Raw genomic sequence first — 21,168 nt, forward strand, 5'->3', positions numbered from 1 at the left:
ATTTGGGTGATACTACATAATCTGGGTAAATATGTAATTGATTTTACATATTAGAATGGGGAAATATGTAAATATTCATTTAATAAGTCACGAAGGGTAAAATAGTCTTAAATAAGAGTCATTTAAATGAAAAGGGGAAATATGTAATATATATAAGTTAGGGAGGGGAAATATGTAATTGATTTTTTGGTTTGGGGAAATATGTAATAAGGAGGCTTAGGAGGGGGAAATATGTAAAAATCCCTACATTTTATCTCCGCCTCATCCAAAAACAAACTAATGGCGTATTCCTTGCAAATCTTTGTGCTGCTGATCTTACATTTGCTGAAAAATAGTTTTTGGACGGTCCAACTAATAAGATTAACCGTTGTTAGCTCTTGTTCTTTCGGGACCCGTGGTTAGATGACTCATGCCCGTGAGACGACCGCCTGCTTTGTCTTGTCTTGTGTGGCTCACCTAGTGAAGAGTAACAAGTAGAAGAATTTGGGTGATACTACATAATCTGCGTAAATATGTAATTGATTTTACATATTAGAATGGGGAACTATGTAAATATTCATTTAATAAGTCACGAAGGGTAAAATAGTCTTAAATAAGAGTCATTTAAATGAAAAGGGGAAATATGTAATATATATAAGTTAGGGAGGGGAAATATGTAATTGATTTTTTGGTTTGGGGAAATATGTAATAAGGAGGCTTAGGAGGGGGAAATATGTAAAAATCCCTACATTTTATCTCCGCCTCATCCAAAAACAAACTAATGGCGTATTCCTTGCAAATCTTTCTGCTGCTGATCTTACATTTGCTGAAAAATAGTTTTTGGACGGTCCAACTAATAAGATTAACCGTTGTTAGCTCTTGTTCTTTCGGGACCCGTGGTTAGATGACTCATGCCCGTGAGACGACCGCCTGCTTTGTCTTGTCTTGTGTGGCTCACCTAGTGAAGAGTAACAAGTAGAAGAATTTGGGTGATACTACATAATCTGGGTAAATATGTAATTGATTTTACATATTAGAATGGGGAAATATGTAAATATTCATTTAATAAGTCACGAAGGGTAAAATAGTCTTAAATAAGAGTCATTTAAATGAAAAGGGGAATTATGTAATATATATAAGTTAGGGAGGGGAAATATGTAATTGATTTTTTGGTTTGGGGAAATATGTAATAAGGAGGCTTAGGAGGGGGAAATATGTAAAAATCCCTACATTTTATCTCTGCCTCATCCAAAAACAAACTAATGGCGTATTCCTTGCAAATCTTTCTGCTGCTGATCTTACATTTGCTGAAAAATAGTTTTTGGACGGTCCAACTAATAAGATTAACCGTTGTTAGCTCTTGTTCTTTCGGGACCTGTGGTTAGATGACTCATGCCCGTGAGACGACCGCCTGCTTTGTCTTGTCTTGTGTGGCTCACCTAGTGAAGAGTAACAAGTAGAAGAATTTGGGTGATACTACATAATCTGGGTAAATATGTAATTGATTTTACATATTAGAATGGGGAAATATGTAAATATTCATTTAATAAGTCACGAAGGGTAAAATAGTCTTAAATAAGAGTCATTTAAATGAAAAGGGGAAATATGTAATATATATAAGTTAGGGAGGGGAAATATGTAATTGATTTTTTGGTTTGGGGAAATATGTAATAAGGAGGCTTAGGAGGGGGAAATATGTAAAAATCCCTACATTTTATCTCCGTCTCATCCAAAAACAAACTAATGGCGTGTTCCTTGCAAATCTTTCTGCTGCTGATCTTACATTTGCTGAAAAATAGTTTATGGACGGTCCAACTAATAAGATTAACCGTTGTTAGCTCTTGTTCTTTCGGGACCTGTGGTTAGATGACTCATGCCCGTGAGACGACCGCCTGCTTTGTCTTGTCTTGTGTGGCTCACCTAGTGAAGAGTAACAAGTAGAAGAATTTGGGTGATACTACATAATCTGGGTAAATATGTAATTGATTTTACATATTAGAATGGGGAAATATGTAAATATTCATTTAATAAGTCACGAAGGGTAAAATAGTCTTAAATAAGAGTCATTTAAATGAAAAGGGAAAATATGTAATATATATAAGTTAGGGAGGGGAAATATGTAATTGATTTTTTGGTTTGGGGAAATATGTAATAAGGAGGCTTAGGAGGGGGAAATATGTAAAAATCCCTACATTTTATCTCCGCCTCATCCAAAAACAAACTAATGGCGTGTTCCTTGCAAATCTTTCTGCTGCTGATCTTACATTTGCTGAAAAATAGTTTATGGACGGTCCAACTAATAAGATTAACCGTTGTTAGCTCTTGTTCTTTCGGGACCTGTGGTTAGATGACTCATGCCCGTGAGACGACCGCCTGCTTTGTCTTGTCTTGTGTGGCTCACCTAGTGAAGAGTAACAAGTAGAAGAATTTGGGTGATACTACATAATCTGGGTAAATATGTAATTGATTTTACATATTAGAATGGGGAAATATGTAAATATTCATTTAATAAGTCACGAAGGGTAAAATAGTCTTAAATAAGAGTCATTTAAATGAAAAGGGAAAATATGTAATATATATAAGTTAGGGAGGGGAAATATGTAATTGATTTTTTGGTTTGGGGAAATATGTAATAAGGAGGCTTAGGAGGGGGAAATATGTAAAAATCCCTACATTTTATCTCCGCCTCATCCAAAAACAAACTAATGGCGTATTCCTTGCAAATCTTTCTGCTGCTGATCTTACATTTGCTGAAAAATAGTTTTTGGACGGTCCAACTAATAAGATTAACCGTTGTTAGCTCTTGTTCTTTCGGGACCCATGGTTAGATGACTCATGCCCGTGAGACGACCGCCTGCTTTGTCTTGTCTTGTGTGGCTCACCTAGTGAAGAGTAACAAGTAGAAGAATTTGGGTGATACTACATAATCTGCGTAAATATGTAATTGATTTTACATATTAGAATGGGGAAATATGTAAATATTCATTTAATAAGCCACGAAGGGTAAAATAGTCTTAAATAAGAGTCATTTAAATGAAAAGGGGAAATATGTAATATATATAAGTTAGGGAGGGGAAATATGTAATTGATTTTTTGGTTTGGGGAAATATGTAATAAGGAGGCTTAGGAGGGGGAAATATGTAAAAATCCCTACATTTTATCTCCGCCTCATCCAAAAACAAACTAATGGCGTATTCCTTGCAAATCTTTCTGCTGCTGATCTTACATTTGCTGAAAAATAGTTTTTGGACGGTCCAACTAATAAGATTAACCGTTGTTAGCTCTTGTTCTTTCGGGACCTGTGGTTAGATGACTCATGCCCGTGAGACGACCGCCTGCTTTGTCTTGTCTTGTGTGGCTCACCTAGTGAAGAGTAACAAGTAGAAGAATTTGGGTGATACTACATAATCTGGGTAAATATGTAATTGATTTTACATATTAGAATGGGGAAATATGTAAATATTCATTTAATAAGTCACGAAGGGTAAAATAGTCTTAAATAAGAGTCATTTAAATGAAAAGGGGAAATATGTAATATATATAAGTTAGGGAGGGGAAATATGTAACTGATTTTTTGGTTTGGGGAAATATGTAATAAGGAGGCTTAGGAGGGGGAAATATGTAAAAATCCCTACATTTTATCTCCGCCTCATCCAAAAACAAACTAATGGCGTATTCCTTGCAAATCTTTCTGCTGCTGATCTTACATTTGCTGAAAAATAGTTTTTGGACGGTCCAACTAATAAGATTAACCGTTGTTAGCTCTTGTTCTTTCGGGACCTGTGGTTAGATGACTCATGCCCGTGAGACGACCGCCTGCTTTGTCTTGTCTTGTGTGGCTCACCTAGTGAAGAGTAACAAGTAGAAGAATTTGGGTGATACTACATAATCTGGGTAAATATGTAATTGATTTTACATATTAGAATGGGGAAATATGTAAATATTCATTTAATAAGTCACGAAGGGTAAAATAGTCTTAAATAAGAGTCATTTAAATGAAAAGGGGAAATATGTAATATATATAAGTTAGGGAGGGGAAATATGTAATTGATTTTTTGGTTTGGGGAAATATGTAATAAGGAGGCTTAGGAGGGGGAAATATGTAAAAATCCCTACATTTTATCTCTGCCTCATCCAAAAACAAACTAATGGCGTATTCCTTGCAAATCTTTCTGCTGCTGATCTTACATTTGCTGAAAAATAGTTTTTGGACGGTCCAACTAATAAGATTAACCGTTGTTAGCTCTTGTTCTTTCGGGACCTGTGGTTAGATGACTCATGCCCGTGAGACGACCGCCTGCTTTGTCTTGTCTTGTGTGGCTCACCTAGTGAAGAGTAACAAGTAGAAGAATTTGGGTGATACTACATAATCTGGGTAAATATGTAATTGATTTTACATATTAGAATGGGGAAATATGTAAATATTCATTTAATAAGTCACGAAGGGTAAAATAGTCTTAAATAAGAGTCATTTAAATGAAAAGGGGAAATATGTAATATATATAAGTTAGGGAGGGGAAATATGTAATTGATTTTTTGGTTTGGGGAAATATGTAATAAGGAGGCTTAGGAGAGGGAAATATGTAAAAATCCCAACATTTTATCTCCGCCTCATCCAAAAACAAACTAATGGCGTATTCCTTGCAAATCTTTCTGCTGCTGATCTTACATTTGCTGAAAAATAGTTTTTGGACGGTCCAACTAATAAGATTAACCGTTGTTAGCTCTTGTTCTTTCGGGACCTGTGGTTAGATGACTCATGCCCGTGAGACGACCGCCTGCTTTGTCTTGTCTTGTGTGGCTCACCTAGTGAAGAGTAACAAGTAGAAGAATTTGGGTGATACTACATAATCTGGGTAAATATGTAATTGATTTTACATATTAGAATGGGGAAATATGTAAATATTCATTTAATAAGTCACGAAGGGTAAAATAGTCTTAAATAAGAGTCATTTAAATGAAAAGGGGAAATATGTAATATATATAAGTTAGGGAGGGGAAATATGTAATTGATTTTTTGGTTTGGGGAAATATGTAATAAGGAGGCTTAGGAGGGGGAAATATGTAAAAATCCCAACATTTTATCTCCGCCTCATCCAAAAACAAACTAATGGCGTATTCTTTGCAAATCTTTCTGCTGCTGATCTTACATTTGCTGAAAAATAGTTTTTGGACGGTCCAACTAATAAGATTAACCGTTGTTAGCTCTTGTTCTTTCGGGACCTGTGGTTAGATGACTCATGCCCGTGAGACGACCGCCTGCTTTGTCTTGTCTTGTGTGGCTCACCTAGTGAAGAGTAACAAGTAGAAGAATTTGGGTGATACTACATAATCTGGGTAAATATGTAATTGATTTTACATATTAGAATGGGGAAATATGTAAATATTCATTTAATAAGTCACGAAGGGTAAAATAGTCTTAAATAAGAGTCATTTAAATGAAAAGTGGAAATATGTAATATATATAAGTTAGGGAGGGGAAATATGTAATTGATTTTTTGGTTTGGGGAAATATGTAATAAGGAGGCTTAGGAGGGGGAAATATGTAAAAATCCCTACATTTTATCTCCGCCTCATCCAAAAACAAACTAATGGCGTATTCCTTGCAAATCTTTCTGCTGCTGATCTTACATTTGCTGAAAAATAGTTTTTGGACGGTCCAACTAATAAGATTAACCGTTGTTAGCTCTTGTTCTTTCGGGACCTGTGGTTAGATGACTCATGCCCGTGAGACGACCGCCTGCTTTGTCTTGTCTTGTGTGGCTCACCTAGTGAAGAGTAACAAGTAGAAGAATTTGGGTGATACTACATAATCTGGGTAAATATGTAATTGATTTTACATATTAGAATGGGGAAATATGTAAATATTCATTTAATAAGTCACGAAGGGTAAAATAGTCTTAAATAAGAGTCATTTAAATGAAAAGGGGAAATATGTAATATATATAAGTTAGGGAGGGGAAATATGTAATTGATTTTTTGGTTTGGGGAAATATGTAATAAGGAGGCTTAGGAGGGGGAAATATGTAAAAATCCCAACATTTTATCTCCGCCTCATCCAAAAACAAACTAATGGCGTATTCCTTGCAAATCTTTCTGCTGCTGATCTTACATTTACTGAAAAATAGTTTTTGGACGGTCCAACTAATAAGATTAACCGTTGTTAGCTCTTGTTCTTTTGGGACCTGTGGTTAGATGACTCATGCCCGTGAGACGACCGCCTGCTTTGTCTTGTCTTGTGTGGCTCACCTAGTGAAGAGTAACAAGTAGAAGAATTTGGGTGATACTACATAATCTGGGTAAATATGTAATTGATTTTACATATTAGAATGGGGAAATATGTAAATATTCATTTAATAAGTCACGAAGGGTAAAATAGTCTTAAATAAGAGTCATTTAAATGAAAAAGGGAAATATGTAATATATATAAGTTAGGGAGGGGAAATATGTAATTGATTTTTTGGTTTGGGGAAATATGTAATAAGGAGGCTTAGGAGGGGGAAATATGTAAAAATCCCTAAATAAATAATGTCCACATCTCATAGAGAATAATTATGTAGGTTTAGAAATAAATTTAGAGGTCATGTGAGTTAGTGTTATAATAATAAAAAATCAATTAACTTAAATCTTCCTTTTTAAATCACTTTTTCAACTCTGGGAACCACATCTTGCAACTTGCAAGGTTAGAACTTAGAAGATAATCAATAAAGTTGGGCTTGTTGTGCTAGATACTGGACTGGAGCGGCCCATTAAGGATTGGGCCCAGATGAATGCCGGTATCCTTTAGGAGTAGTCTTTGAAGCTTTTTCAGGCCGTTGAAAGCTGGTTTGCTGCAGCATGAGCTAGAAGAAGATGATGCATGCTTTATTTTTATTTGGTTATGTTAGGTTAGACCATTGGGCCTACATAATTTAATAAAGGGTAAATTTCCGTTTTGCTCTCTGTGGTTTGGTCACTTTAACGGTTTTGCTCCAAACCTTTAAAAATAGTCATTTTCCCCCAATAGTTTGCTATGTTTTTTCCATTTGCAGAGAGCAAAATGGAAAAACCATAGCAAACTATTGGAGAAAAAATGGCTATTTTTAAAGGTTTGGGGCAAAACCGTTAAAGTGACCAAACCACAGGGAGCAAAACGGAAGTTTACTCTTTAATAAATTTTCAGAGTGAATTGCAAGTTTTGTCCTTTATCTTTAGGGCACCATAGAATTGCAAGGTTCAACATGTTGAACCTTGATCTGGACAACCATAGAATCTGGACAACCATAGAATCTGCGACCAGGGTTATTGTCGGTCCAAGAAGTCAAGATTATTGCTTCTTTACCACATCGGCACATCACCATCTTCAATTTGGGAAAAGATCGATGACTGAACGATTTGGAGATGATACCGATTTGAAGGAATGTTGAAGATGAACGTTTTGGAGAAATGGGGAAGAACTAGGGTTTGGGACTATTTAATTTGGGGGTAAAGACAGGGTGTACATTAAATGACTGAACTACCCCTCACATGACATGCACGTGAGGGGACTTAACTGGGAAAACTGACTGGGTTTGGCTCAAAGGGTAAAACGTGCTTGATTTTAATACATAAAGGACAAAACTCGTCAACTTTAAACATAAAGGACACCGCCTGCAAAGTGCCCTAAAGATAAAGGACAAAACTTGCAATTAGTTATAAATGAAAGGCTCTCTGAATTAAAAACAAAAGATATGATTATGGACTTATGGTTGAACTTTTATATAACTGATTAATTCCTCAACAAACAGAAACTAGATACTAGAATGGATAATCAAAAAAAAAAAAAAAAACTAAAAACACATCAAGAATGAGAATCAATCTTTATCTGCTTCTAATTCATAAAACCTACAATTTCCTTTTCTGTGAGCAAGCCTTTTGACCCGAAGCGTTGACCTTGGCCCGTTTACTTTTCACTGTAGTCAACGTTTTCGCTTTATTTAACCGCTTGTATTCTCTAGACCGAATCACACCCTCCAAAAGCTTAATATCTTCCCAAATTTCATGTTTTGAGAGTGATGATAATGTGGGAAGTATGTCTTTTTGGAAATCTTTAAGTCTCCTTCCTCTTCTCAACTTGATCCCATTATCCTTTTGATCCAATTCGTTTTCGTTTATTTCGTACGCCTTTGATGTTGCGGAATCTTCTTCTATGCTGCTTTCTTCTAGTTTCAACACAAGTGACTCGTAAGAATCAATCGATAACGATCGTGTCGTTGTTTTCTTTTTCTTTTCATCTTGGTTTTCAGTCTCGTCCGACGTCACAGAATCTTGATTGGCAGTTAAAGTTAGTTGTTTTGAGATGGAGATAAGTGAGAGTGCTGCATTTTCTTCTGCAAAATCTTGTATGCTTGCTTCTGAGACGCTTATTATTTTTTCTTCGGTTAAATCTGATGAGGGTTCAGGAAGTGACTCGAGATCTATGGTGCAGGTCTTGGTTTGACCTTTGAAAGTCAAAGAAGTGGCAAGTTGACTACTAGATTCGCCACATGAGCCATCCCACGAAGGATTTTCATCGGGTTGATCTTTGTTGAGATCGATATCCACTAAAATTGTTCGTTTGACATTATTCCAACCGTTGGATCCTGAAGAATGAATGCAAGATTATAATGCGTTCCGCTTGAAAGAGGGAAAAGTATGATTCTTGATTGAGAAAAGTCAAAATAATATGTTTGACCTTTGACGTCAAATGGATGGTTTTCCCAAATCAGAAATAACGAGTATGGCTGCAAAAGAACCGAACGAACACGAACAAAACCTTGTTCGTGTTCGTTTGTTAAGGAAATATGTGTTCATGAACACTTACCGAACGATGTTCGTTCGTAAGGAAAAGAACGTGTTCATGTTCGTTTGTTTTCGTTTGCTAATTATAGGCAACGAACGCAAACGAACGTTTAATGTTCATGAACACAAATGGAAACAAACGTACAAAAACAAGCGTTCATGAATAGAATTTATAATACACTGATACTTATTAAATATTTTATTTGTCGGAATTTTGAAGTTTTAAATAAAATATAAAAACTACAAACACTACTAATGAACTATCAAACACAACCGAATAGAAACGAACACGTTACCAACGTTCACGAACATAAATGAACGAACCGGACTCTAGTCATGTTCATTCATTAACGAAACGGATGAAGTTTCTTGTTCGTGTTTGTTCATTTATTAAACGAATGAACACAAACGAACTTCTCGTCGAACGGTTCGTGAATTGTTCGTTGAACATTCGGTTCGTTTGCAGCCCTAGAAATAAGGAAACAAAATGACCAACATTTTTAGCAAGGGTAGTAGGTAAGTTAAGTAATATAATATGCTGACTCAGAACTATATAAAAAATGGAGTTGAAATTTAGACAAATTTGTGTAAATTTTGACTTTGACCAGTAATGCATTTGACTTTCAAAGGTCAATAGAACAGAACTTAAGAGATAGAAAGTCAAACCTTGATTGAGGTCGCTGCATTCATGATGCATCTCACCATTCATCTTTAAACTCGTAGCGAATAACTCATCTAGAAAAGCAAAACCGTGTCACATTTGAACTCATTTGTGTCGAATTTGATTCTGACAACAATGCAGTTGACTTTCTGAAGTCAAAATAACAGAGTTTAGCTATAGAATGACAAACCTTGATGCAAATTCGCCTTCAACGACTCATTAGATCCAGTTTCAGTAGAATCCTCTAGATCGATTATTACTGGTGAAGACGGGTATACAATTGTGTTCTTCATAGATTTTCTTGAGGTTTTGATTCTTTTATTGGAACTCATCCCGATGCTCAAAGAAAGATTCAACTCTTCACGATCCAAAACATCATCATCACAAGAGTTACCAATCGAAAGTCGAAGATCAAGAGACCTCTGTTGAAATCTAGAGCCGAAATCTTGATCAAACATGAATTGTGAGGGTCCCACCTGAAAAGCGTATAGCTAAACGGGTCAAAACAAGCACTTATTGAAACAGGCCATTTCTAATACATGTCCAAATGGTACAAACACTTTTTCTTCCAATTCCAATAAAAGTTATCATATATAATTAATCTGTTAATGGTGATTAAAAAATAGAGTTAAATGCCATTTTAGTCCCTGTAATTTGGGTCATTTTGCAGTTTAGTCCAAAGGTTTCATTTTTTGCATGTGGGTCCAAAAAGGTTTCACCGTTGCCATTTTAGTCCACCGGTTTAACTTTATGCATTTTTTTCTATTAACGAGAAGGGTAATTTGGTTATTTTATATGTAATTCTCTTAACTAGAAGAGTAATCTGTCCATATAAAATGACCGAATTGCCCTTCTCGATAACAGAAAAAATGGATGAAGTTAACCCAGTGGACTAAAATGGCAATGGTGAAACCTTTTTGGACCTCTAGGTGAAAAATGAAACCTTTGGACTACACTGGCAAAATGACCCAAATCACAGGGACTAAAATGGCATTTAACTCAAAAAAATATCACTGTAAAAACAGACCGGTATTCGCAGTCTGGTTACCCATTCGACCCGCATGTTCCCTCTTTAACTAAAACTAACTGGTCTGGACTGAGATAAAACACAACCCGAACCGACCTATTATTAAGTAAACAGATCAAAATTGTCAACTTTAATTTGCAAATGATGCTTATTAAAATTTATCTAATGGGAAATTTAACGTCGTTTACCGGATGACTTTCGGTAAATGTTCTCTTCATTGGAAAAAGTTCACATCTTGGATAGTTTGAAGCACCCTTCAACAACTTCTGTACTGCATACAATCTATGCATCTCCTGCACCTTTGCATACAAAAAAAAAAAAAAAAAATATAACAATAATAATAAATCGTTGCGCAAATCAAATAAATAAAAAAAACTTCACATACTTGATTCTTGAACATGATCTCGTGATCAAGCATGATCTTTTTCAATAATTCTTCAAGAACACCTTTGACCTTGTATCAAAATCAAGAAACTTTATCACTTATATAATTATATATTTATATATACACTATTATATATGCATAATATGCAGCACCTGCTGAATCTAATGTACAAGCATTTAAGTAAATAGTACAAGTAAAAAGCATATATGTTCAAAGTCATGGTAGACATGCCAATATGGAATTATAAAAATTGGAAATTTCTGGTAACAAACAAGAGAATGTTCAAAGAAAAAAGACTATTATAGAAAAATATTGTGAAATTGTCAATGTGATCAAGGTACAACTTTTTAAGATAAGAGTACAACATACAATTTACAAATACCAATCTCACAATTTACCCATGTTTAGTTTTGCAGATATTATCTCCAAAACACAATATTTTGTTTCTTGATTATTCTTTATAATTCAAAGATCTAGTTTCTTGAAATATTCGATAAAAGATAATAATAATAATATCATAATAATCTAATCTTTTTGTATCTAATTCTTGAAATACACCAAAAAGATTAAAACCCAGTATTTATACACGACATGGTAACAGAAATTCATACATATATACATACTTAAAACTCATAAATTGTAAGAACAAAAGGAGAGAAACAGGTACCGGCGCACGTTAGCAAGAACAGAGATGCATGAGATCGATAACAGCTGTGGTTGTGTGTATTGAGTGATCCGAAAAAAAATCAAAATAAATGCAACCCAGTTGGGCCCTGTCTCTCTCTATCTATAGATACACATGAAGAGAGAGAGAGAGAGCTATAAAACAGGAGGTGGATGTTGTGGTGGTGGCTAATTTGCGCATGCGGTGCGTATGCGTGAAACAAAAGGGATTCTTGTGTAAATATACTAAAATAATAAATAAATACATATACATATAAAGTTTCTGTCTGTCTCTATCACACACACCTATATACATGTTGATTTTCTGGTTATGAGAGACTAGTCAGACCCATTGGGACGGTTACCTCTGCAAAAGTGCTAAAAAAGCCTTTAATGTATTTTTATTTTGCCACCTGTATTATTCACTCTTCGCATAATTGCCCCCTGCTGACTCATCTACGACCAAAGGTTGTTATGAGAAGATATTTATACATACTGAGTTTTTTTTAAGTAAACTGCGAAAATGGTCTCTGAGGTTTAATTATTTTTGCTATATTAGTCCAAAACTCAAATCTTTTGAATTTGAGTCTCTTTGGTTTCAATTTTGTTGTCATTTTCATCCAAAATCAAAATCTAGTCTGATTTTTCAGTTAACCTTCAATTTTTCTGTTTTTTTCTTCCTTTTAATGAAGGACAAAATGGTCTTTTAAGGTTTTATTATAACAAATTAAAAAAATCTGACCATTTTGCCCTTCACTAAAAGGGAAGAAAAAGATAAAAAACCTGGATGTTAACTGAAAATTTTAACCAGATTTTGCTTTTTGATGAAAATGACAACAAAATTGAAACTACAGAGATCCAGATTCAAAAGGTTTGAGTTTTGGACTAAATTGACAAAAGTTACCAAACCTCAGGGACCATTTTAGCAGTTTACTTGAGTTTTTTAAGTAGTTGAAATTCTCAAAGATTTGAAGTTATATGATTAAGTTTAATTCCAAATAATTTGGTTTGGTTAACTAATTTGAAACGAAATCATTTTGTTAAATATTTTTTATTTGCCAGGTCTATTAACAGAATTTAGTTCGTGTTTGTGTTTGATAAAGGTTTTTTTAAGCTTTGCATGAATGTTTTTTCTAGTTTGTAAATCTGTCAAGTATACTTTTGAATTTTGATGTAAATTATGGGTGATAAAATAATTTGTATATGCTTTTTATAAATTCTAATGCAATTTAATTTAACTACGTTACACTTTTGATTGTGCTATACAATATATAATATAATACAAGGCCGTCTCTAAAAATCAAAAAAGAATTTTGGTCTTGTTCGAGATAAAAAAATTTGGGCCTTATTCACAAATCTTCATATAATATAAACTTATCAAGCAAATATATAAATACTAAAAACCCATAATACTACGATATTCAATCAAATATATAAATACTAAAAACTCATAATAATACGATAATTGTTATGAAATAGATAAAACAAATTAACAAAATAGTGTAGCAAAAATGATCAAATTATCGAACATACTTGCTAAGCGAATAGTGTGGTTCTTCTAGCTTTTTTTTGAAGCAAAGCTCTCGATCAACTCCTTGCAATCCATAGTATCTAATATTTCACTTTCAATAGAAATTGCCGCCAACCCGTTTAGCCTTTCTTGTGACATTGTAGAACGTAAATAGGTCTTCAACAACTTCAACTTTGAGAAAACTTCTTTCTGCCGATGCCACGGTTACCGGAATTGTCAACGCTTTATATGCATTTATAGCATTATGATAAGTAGTACTGCTGATGTGTGCAAAATGCAACATGTAAATTACATCAAATGAGGCATAAAACTAACCCCCTTTTTAGTACTAATGTTGGAAAAAATGTGCTTTTGACTTCCTTTTGTATTTTCAGGGTTAAAAGAGCTTAATTGAACAAAAGAAGCAAAAACACAGCAAAACCTAACATAAATACAAGAAAAGGAATAAACGTGGCATGCCCGACCCCTTGACAGCATCTTCCCAAGCAAAAACAAGACATCAGAAGACTGAACACGCCCCGGGCTCATTGAACACGGGGGCGTGCCCAAGTGCCTGCAAAAAAGACAAACAATAGAAGCTTCTATTTCCCTACACGGGGGCGTGCCCAACGGACACAGGACCGTGGTCAACGCTAAGATTCGCAGAATCCAAGCAAATCTTAATAGTACAGATACGCTTCTGCACACGGGGCCGTGCCCAGCGGACACGGGGGCGTGGTCAACTAATACAGACAAACTGCATTAAATGAAGAAAGAGAAGATGGGTGGACACGGGTCCGTGTCCGGGCTTCTATGCAGGCTATAAATAGGGGTGCTTGGTTCACTTCAAAGGCATCCCTTGACAAACCACCTCTCTCACACTTCACCCACCCTCCACCACCATCACAACCCACATCCACCACCATCATCCATCATCCATCATAGAGTGTGTGTAGTAGTCTTGGGATCCAAGATTGATATTAAGAGTTCTTGACAATCAAAGGCCATGTTTGCCTAAGTATCTTACATCACTTGCTGAAAACAAGCATTTAGTGTAATACTTTTTATTTTTAATCTTTTCGCACTTTTTATTTGGTTATGTATTAATGACTTTAATAACTAGTTTCTTATGTTGAAGGTGAAACTTCCTTATCATTTGTCTGTGGTGTCTTGGCGTTATTTTACTGTCTATATAAAATAAAAGATTTACACCATTCATATCTCCACGGTCTATATGGAGATATGTTGGCTACCTGGTTGGGGGTTAAGGGAATGGTTTGGAAAAGTTCTTGCCTTGTTCAGTGTATAGATCCTGCAAGGACCTAGGTCAAGTTTAGTAGGACCTCCTTCAATACCCACTGGTATTGGATGGCGGGGGTGTGAATTTCTTTATCCCCTCATATGTAAACTACTATTAATACATTAACCCGGCTACTTAGGATTGTATCCCTGCTGACTCAAACTACTTAGCCGAGGGTAACGTCACCTTCAAAAGAGGGGCCTACCACATTACGCATTAATAACTTAATTAATTATCTTTCAATAATCCAAACCTTTAGGATTGTATCCTTGCTGACTCAAACTATTGGGTTGAGGGTAAGGTCACCTTCAAAAGAGTGGCCTACTACCATAACTAAGATAATCTCTTAAAAAGTGCAAAAGTGCGGAAATAATCAAAGATTACACTAAAGGCGAGTCGGATCACTATCATCTTGTCTATCTATTTTATTTTATTTTTTATTTTCAGCATTTTTAGTTTTTATTTTATTTTCATGTTTAAAACTTTTTCTAAACTTTTGATTTGATTAGACATTGAGGATAAACCGGTACTAAAAGCTCTTGTGTCCTTTGACGACCTCGGTATCTTACCAACGCTATACTACACTCACGATGGGTGCACTTGCCCATATGTGTGTTTAGTGTTAGTAAAATATCGTGTTTTATAAATTTAAAACTTGACTAAAAGTGGTAAAAATGGCTAAAAATATACATAAAAATTTACCACGCACTATGCACATCAAGTTTTTTGCGCCGTTGCCGGGGACACAAGTATTTTAAGAAAGTTAGGAATCAACGGCCAAATCGTTTTTCTTATTTTTCTGTTTTTTTAGGATTTTTCTTAAATTTTCAGTTTCTGCAGAGCTCAGCACGTGCCATGCTTGGTCGGACACGGGCCGTGCCCAGCATTGTTACTGGCAGTTTTTATTTTCCGAGTTACAGAGAGTTGAGCACGGGGTCGTGTTGGTGCAGCACGGGGCCGTGTCGAGCTCCCTAGTAACAGGGATCTGGAAAACAATCACTGTACCTCCGACCACGGGCCGTGTCCATCTGAGCACGGGGCCGTGGTGAAACTTCTGACCAACGTTCTTTTTTTGAGCTCCAGTTCATTTTGTAGGACTTGGAACCCAGGCACCACATCTGAACTTTTCACGCAGTGTATGAGCTTCAGTTCCAGTAGAGACATAAAAGAACCTTTAGACGAACCCGAACGCTTTCTAAGAAAAAAACTTAAAGCTAAAAACCAAGGGAAAGTTTCGGGGGACCTACTTCCAATGGCGGACCAACGTACCCTCATGGATTACCTACGACCCACTGTAGGTAATCTTGGCGCCGCTATCAATGCACCGAACGTCGAAGCCAACAACTTCGAACTTCGGCCGCATTTGATACAAATGCTCCAAAACTCTGCAACCTTCCATGGGCTTGCGGACGAAGATCCCCATTTGCATATTACTAACTTCTTGGAAATATGTGATACCTTTCGGATCAATGGAGCATCAAACGACGCCATCCGCCTCCGAATGTTCCCATTTTCGCTAAAAGACCGAGCTAAGGCTTGGCTTAATACCCTCCCAGTTGGTTCGGTAAACACCTGGGATGAACTAGCCCAAAAATTTCTATATAAGTATTTCCCTCCTGCTAAAACGGCTAAATTAATGACTGAAATTAATACATATTCACAAGAGGACGGGAAATCCTTATATGAAACTTGGGAATGGTTTAAGGAGCTACTAAGAAAGTGTCCCATCATGGTCTTGCGGTATGGCAACAAGTATCCACTTTCTACAACGGGTTGCTGCCACACACAAGACAAACACTTGATTCTAGCTCCGGGGGACTTTTAGGTAATCGTCACCCAAATGAAATTTATAATCAAATTGAGGAAATTGCCCAAACCAATTTTCACTGGCGCACTCCCCGAGGCACAAAATCTATTGCCTCGGGCGCCCATAAAGTTGATGAAAGCACCTCTTTATAAGCCCAAATCGAGGCCCTTTCTTCAAAACCAAAAAGTTAGAAATGGCAAAAACGGCATCGGTTAAGGCTTGTGAGGGGTGTGGTGGACCACATGAAAATTGGTGTTGTATGAAAGAAATGGATAATCAAACGGAAACGGTTAACTACGTTGATAATATACCTAGGCCGCCAGGTCCTCCAACGGGTACCTACAACCAAGGATGGCGTAACCACCCTAACCTTGGTTGGATAGAACCCGGCAATAGTAGTAACTGTCACACCCTGACCACGTACAAAACAAAACGTGGCGAAAACGTCAGGGAGTGTCGTAACAGAATCATTGTTTCACAACCATGGATTAAATAGTTTCGTTTTATTGAATTATTGAACTCATTGTTTTATTACAAATCAGATAAATACAAATATTGTCTTTCAAGTTTTAAAGTCGCTAAGGCACGAGTCCATCCTATGTATAGCATGCATCAAATAATCATCACATAGCAACACCTGAAACTCATGTTAAAATAGGTACGTCAGCATAAAAATGTCTTTGAGATACATAGGTTTTATTTAAACAGGATTCATGACTTGTAAGTTTAAAGAAAATGTTTAACAACAGTAGTCATGAGCCTTAAAATATTTTCTTTTATATTTTATACAAAAAGTGATAAGAAATCAGATGATATAAAAGAATAATGCATAATGAAATGAATAACCAAGTAAAAATGAGTTTGTATAAAATATGTTGTTTGTAAAACAATGTTTTGATAAAAGGGTTTGAAGCATATATAAAAATATACCTTGGTTTTAAGAAAGTCGGATAAGTAATATATTAAAATATATTTTAGTTTCAAAACAGTTAAACAGATAGTATATCAAATATACTTTAGTTGTTAAAATAATAGTTTTCGGTAGTATATCATAAGTATACTTTGGTTTTGTAAATAACATATCTAACTATGCTTTGGTTTTATAAATAACATATCAAAACTATGCTTTGGTTTTGTAAATAACATATCTAACTATGCTTTGGTTTTATAAATAACATATCAAAACTATGCTTTGGTTTTGTAATAACATATCAACTATGTTTTAGTAAATAACAAAATATATGTTGGATTTGTACATAGTATATCAAATTATACTTTGGTAAATAATATCACATATGAGAGCATATCAAACTATACTTTGGAAGTATATCAAAATATACAAAAGAAAATGTGATTTAGAATTCATTCAAACCTTAATGTATCAAACTACACCTTAGAGACTATAGAAATACCACAAAGGCAATTTCTATTTGGATAAAATTCGGTTTCTGATATTCCATACAACAGGAATGGGGTGTCTAGTCCTATAGCGCTATATCATACTACCAATCGGCTTGGTGAATGTGTAAAATAAGTACAACCCAATAATTAATTTTATAATCTTTGAAAAATTAGAGTTTAAACCATAGATAATCATACAATTTGTCAAAAGATATGTACTAGCATGTAGAATCAATTTATACTTTGAAATCATGAAAATAACAATTAAGCACACATGTTTCACCCCAAAACATTTGAAAATAGTAAAAGAGGGGACTATGTACTCACTTGAGATTGCTTAGAGGTCTTGAATAACAACCAAGCAAAGCTAGAGGGATCACAGAATCAAACGACACCTAATATACGTAACTATGTAAATAAACCGGACCTAAATCGGAAGATCGGATAGGATGAGGTTTCGTAAACCAAATAAGTATGGGAACTCATGTAATATGGTTTAACAAAGCCTACATACTAAATCGAAACCTAACCTGAGTGCTTACGACCCATCACGACCCGTTTAGGTAGCTTACGCTACTTTAACGTGTCGTTCGCGTAAAACGCGTTCGGACCCCCTAACTAGTCCTATGACAAGTATTATATGCATTAACATGTCTAATAATGTTTCCTAATCAGTTTAGATGTCAAAATTTAGGTTACATATGCTTAAAATGAATTTATGCGTAAAAAGGGCATTTTGGTTATTTTCCTAAGGCATATAAACTACCTATCATACAACTAACTAAACGTAGTGACCATAAGGTATAACCTCGAAAGGTTATTCCCTATACAACTATGGTCACAAAATATGTTTGGTTGAATCCTAATGATCGACCAAACGGGTCGGGTTCGAAAGTCTAAGCGGTTGTTTAGACCGCTTGACTTACGACTCTATACAAGCACTAAACTAAAAGTGACGAGCTAAACATGTTAAAACATGCTTAACTAAGTTAGAAAATAGGTTTTGATATCAAAACAAAGGTTTTTGATACCCAAGAATAGTTTGGTTGCAAAATACGCATAAACGCGCATTTTGACCGAAACTATGACTCGTCACTACACCTAATCAACGTGGTAATCAGTAGGTATAGTCACTAGGGACTATAACCATCGTGATTACGCTCACATTGCGAAGTTCAAACGAACTTCATGTTGACCATAATCTGGTCAAAGCAGAAAGTCAAACATAGTTTGACTTTTACGCTTAAAAACGCATAAAAGCACAAAAGAATACTTACAAAAGGTCCAAGCTACGAAGATATGATCTATAAATTCTCAGGTATGAAGCTTTGAGCTTCAACTTAGAGAATATTTAGATCATGTGTGAGGAACAAGTGAATTTGGAAGTGGGTATTTATAGTTTCCGGGTCACCGTTAGGATCGTTCATTGATAAACGTGCTTCGATCTCGGCCTTACAAGTGTGCGCACAGAATTAGAATACCATGGGTGCCCCAAAACAACCCATAGACTTGTTTAAAACCATTTGCAAACCAAGAAACCAGCTGCAGAATTGAAAACTGCTGTTTTTGCAGGTCTAGGCAATTTATTCGGGCCGCGTAGACATAGGGGATGTCTTACGCGCCCCTCCTAGCACCTCAATTTAGCAGCTTTTCAATATTTACAGAAACAGTCCCTTCATGCGTGTAAGACCCTTTTTGACACGTTTAAGGCCCGTTAACCTCATTTCAAGGCTCCAAAATGAAGTTAAAGCATAGGGAACATGATACATGCTCAAAAATATCTCGGATGTCGGTTCGTTTGGTCGTACGGTTGCGTTGTTCGGTTAATTACGACGAAACACGAACGGACGCGAAAAACGATCCAAATTATGCGACGAATGGAATTTGAGCATTCTGATCACTAAAATAAAATATTTTAATGATTACATAAATTTTTGGATATCCGGATATATTCAGAACGTAAGATATGCGCGAAAATGCAAACTTATGCACTTTTTTGACACTTTTAGTCCCTATTGAACAAAAAGTTTATTTTTGCGCACCAAACACCTCAAAGCCTATTTCTAAGCTATGTAAAGGATATTTAGGGCATATTTAACTTATGATCAAGTTCCGGAATGTTTGTTACTATACAAATTGGTATAGTTTCGCAGTTTGACGCAAATAGTCCCTATAAGCGAATAAACTTGATTTCCACACACCAAACCATCCAAAACTTATTTCTAAGTTATGTAAAGGTTATTTAAGGTATGTTAAGCCCATGTCACTGTTCCGCACTATTTGTCGCGTTAAACTGATTACGTTTACGTATTAGTTCGCGTATAACTTTCCAGAAAGCGATTTAGAGCTCGAAATCGAACAAGAATTGATATGTGCAAATGATACACATATTTATACAAATCCCAAGTATGAAACACAATATTTCATTAGTTTTGTATTTGTATTATGGTCGTAGTGACACAGGTGTCACAGTAACCAACAAAATCTAAACCAACAGACAAACTTTCAACAACCAAGAAACGAGTCCCAAAATTTCTCTCAACAACACGGGGGACGAGAGAGGCTTGAGGATACCGTCTCTTGCCTCATCTCCGACACCGAAAAGAAAAACTCGGACCGATTTCAACAATTGGAATCGAACTTTAGAAATCAACAAGCTAGTATTCAAAACATTGAAAAACAAATAAATCAACTAGCTAAAAATTTCTCCGAGAGACCTCAAGGCGCGTTACCAAGCAATACCGAAACCAACCCAAAGGCGCAAGTGTATCTCATCACGTTGAGAAACCGTACCGTAGGTCCCGAGGAGACTCCGCTACCTCCAACTGAAAAGAGCCGATCTAGCCAATCCACAACTTCGCCGACGCCCCAACAAGAGACGGCTCCTCCACCAAATCAAGAGCCTACCAAGAATCCTACGGTACCGTACCCTGGTCGACTACTTCGCCAAAAGACCGATGAGCAATTCACTAAATTCGTAAATTTATTAAAACAATTGCATGTTAATATTCCATTTGTCGAAGTCCTAACTCAAATGCCTAAATATTTAAAATTTATGAGGGACTTCCTCACTCACAAAAGGAAAATTGAATCATTGCAATTAGTTAACTTAAGTGAAGAATGCTCCGCCTTACTACTCAACAAACTCCCGCAAAATAAGATCGATCCCGGAAGCTTTACCATCCCTTGTTCAATTGGAGAATCACCCATGCGTAATGCACTAGCTGATCTCGGGGCTAGCATCAACCTCATGCCCTCATCAATGTTCGACTGACTCGGCCTAGGAAAAACAAGCCCTACAAAAATGAGCATACAACTTGCCGATAGGTCCATTAAATATCCACAAGGTGTCGCCGAAAATCTATTGGTTAAAGTCGGGGAATTTGCCTTCCCGGCCGACTTTGTCATATTAGATATGAATGAAGATACCGAAGTACCACTCATATTAGGAAGACCATTCCTAGCCACGGCTCACGCAATGGTGGACATGAATGGTGGAACACTAACATTGAGGGTTGGGGACAAGGAGATGACGTTTGGGGTTGGGAAAAGAGTAGAAGATGACGACCCGGTCAATTACATGAAAGTCATTGACTCAAGCTTGGATGATGCTCTCCGACGATGCAACATGGGATG

The 21,168-nt window shown here is 35.9% G+C and overlaps 1 protein-coding gene across 1 annotated transcript; it reads right to left on the reverse strand.

Annotated features, from left to right (window-relative positions):
• Positions 1-7,673: 7,673 nt before the first annotated feature.
• Positions 7,674-11,726, reverse strand: LOC110897922. Its single transcript, XM_022144650.2, has 6 exons — positions 11,519-11,726; positions 10,852-10,920; positions 10,655-10,765; positions 9,630-9,915; positions 9,445-9,513; positions 7,674-8,579 (listed from the first exon to the last, which is right to left on the reverse strand). Exons 2-6 carry the CDS (start codon positions 10,882-10,884, stop codon positions 7,843-7,845), a joined length of 1,236 nt encoding a protein of 411 aa, XP_022000342.1. The 5' UTR covers positions 10,885-10,920; positions 11,519-11,726; the 3' UTR covers positions 7,674-7,842.
• Positions 11,727-21,168: the final 9,442 nt, after the last annotated feature.

The sequence above is a fragment of the Helianthus annuus genome, chromosome 13 (assembly GCF_002127325.2).
Source record: "Helianthus annuus cultivar XRQ/B chromosome 13, HanXRQr2.0-SUNRISE, whole genome shotgun sequence".
In the NCBI taxonomy this organism is placed as follows: domain Eukaryota; kingdom Viridiplantae; phylum Streptophyta; class Magnoliopsida; order Asterales; family Asteraceae; genus Helianthus; species Helianthus annuus.

Excerpts from the sequence above, each read along its gene's own strand:
- LOC110897922 (XM_022144650.2), bottom strand. The coding sequence starts at position 10,884 with ATGCTTGATCACGAGATCATGTTCAAGAATCAA. Across the intron at positions 9,514-9,629 it reads GAAGGCGAATTTGCATCAAG|ATGAGTTATTCGCTACGAGT; the intron begins GTTTGTCATTCT and ends TTGCTTTTCTAG. Across the intron at positions 8,580-9,444 it reads ATGCAGCGACCTCAATCAAG|GATCCAACGGTTGGAATAAT; the intron begins GTTTGACTTTCT and ends TTCATTCTTCAG.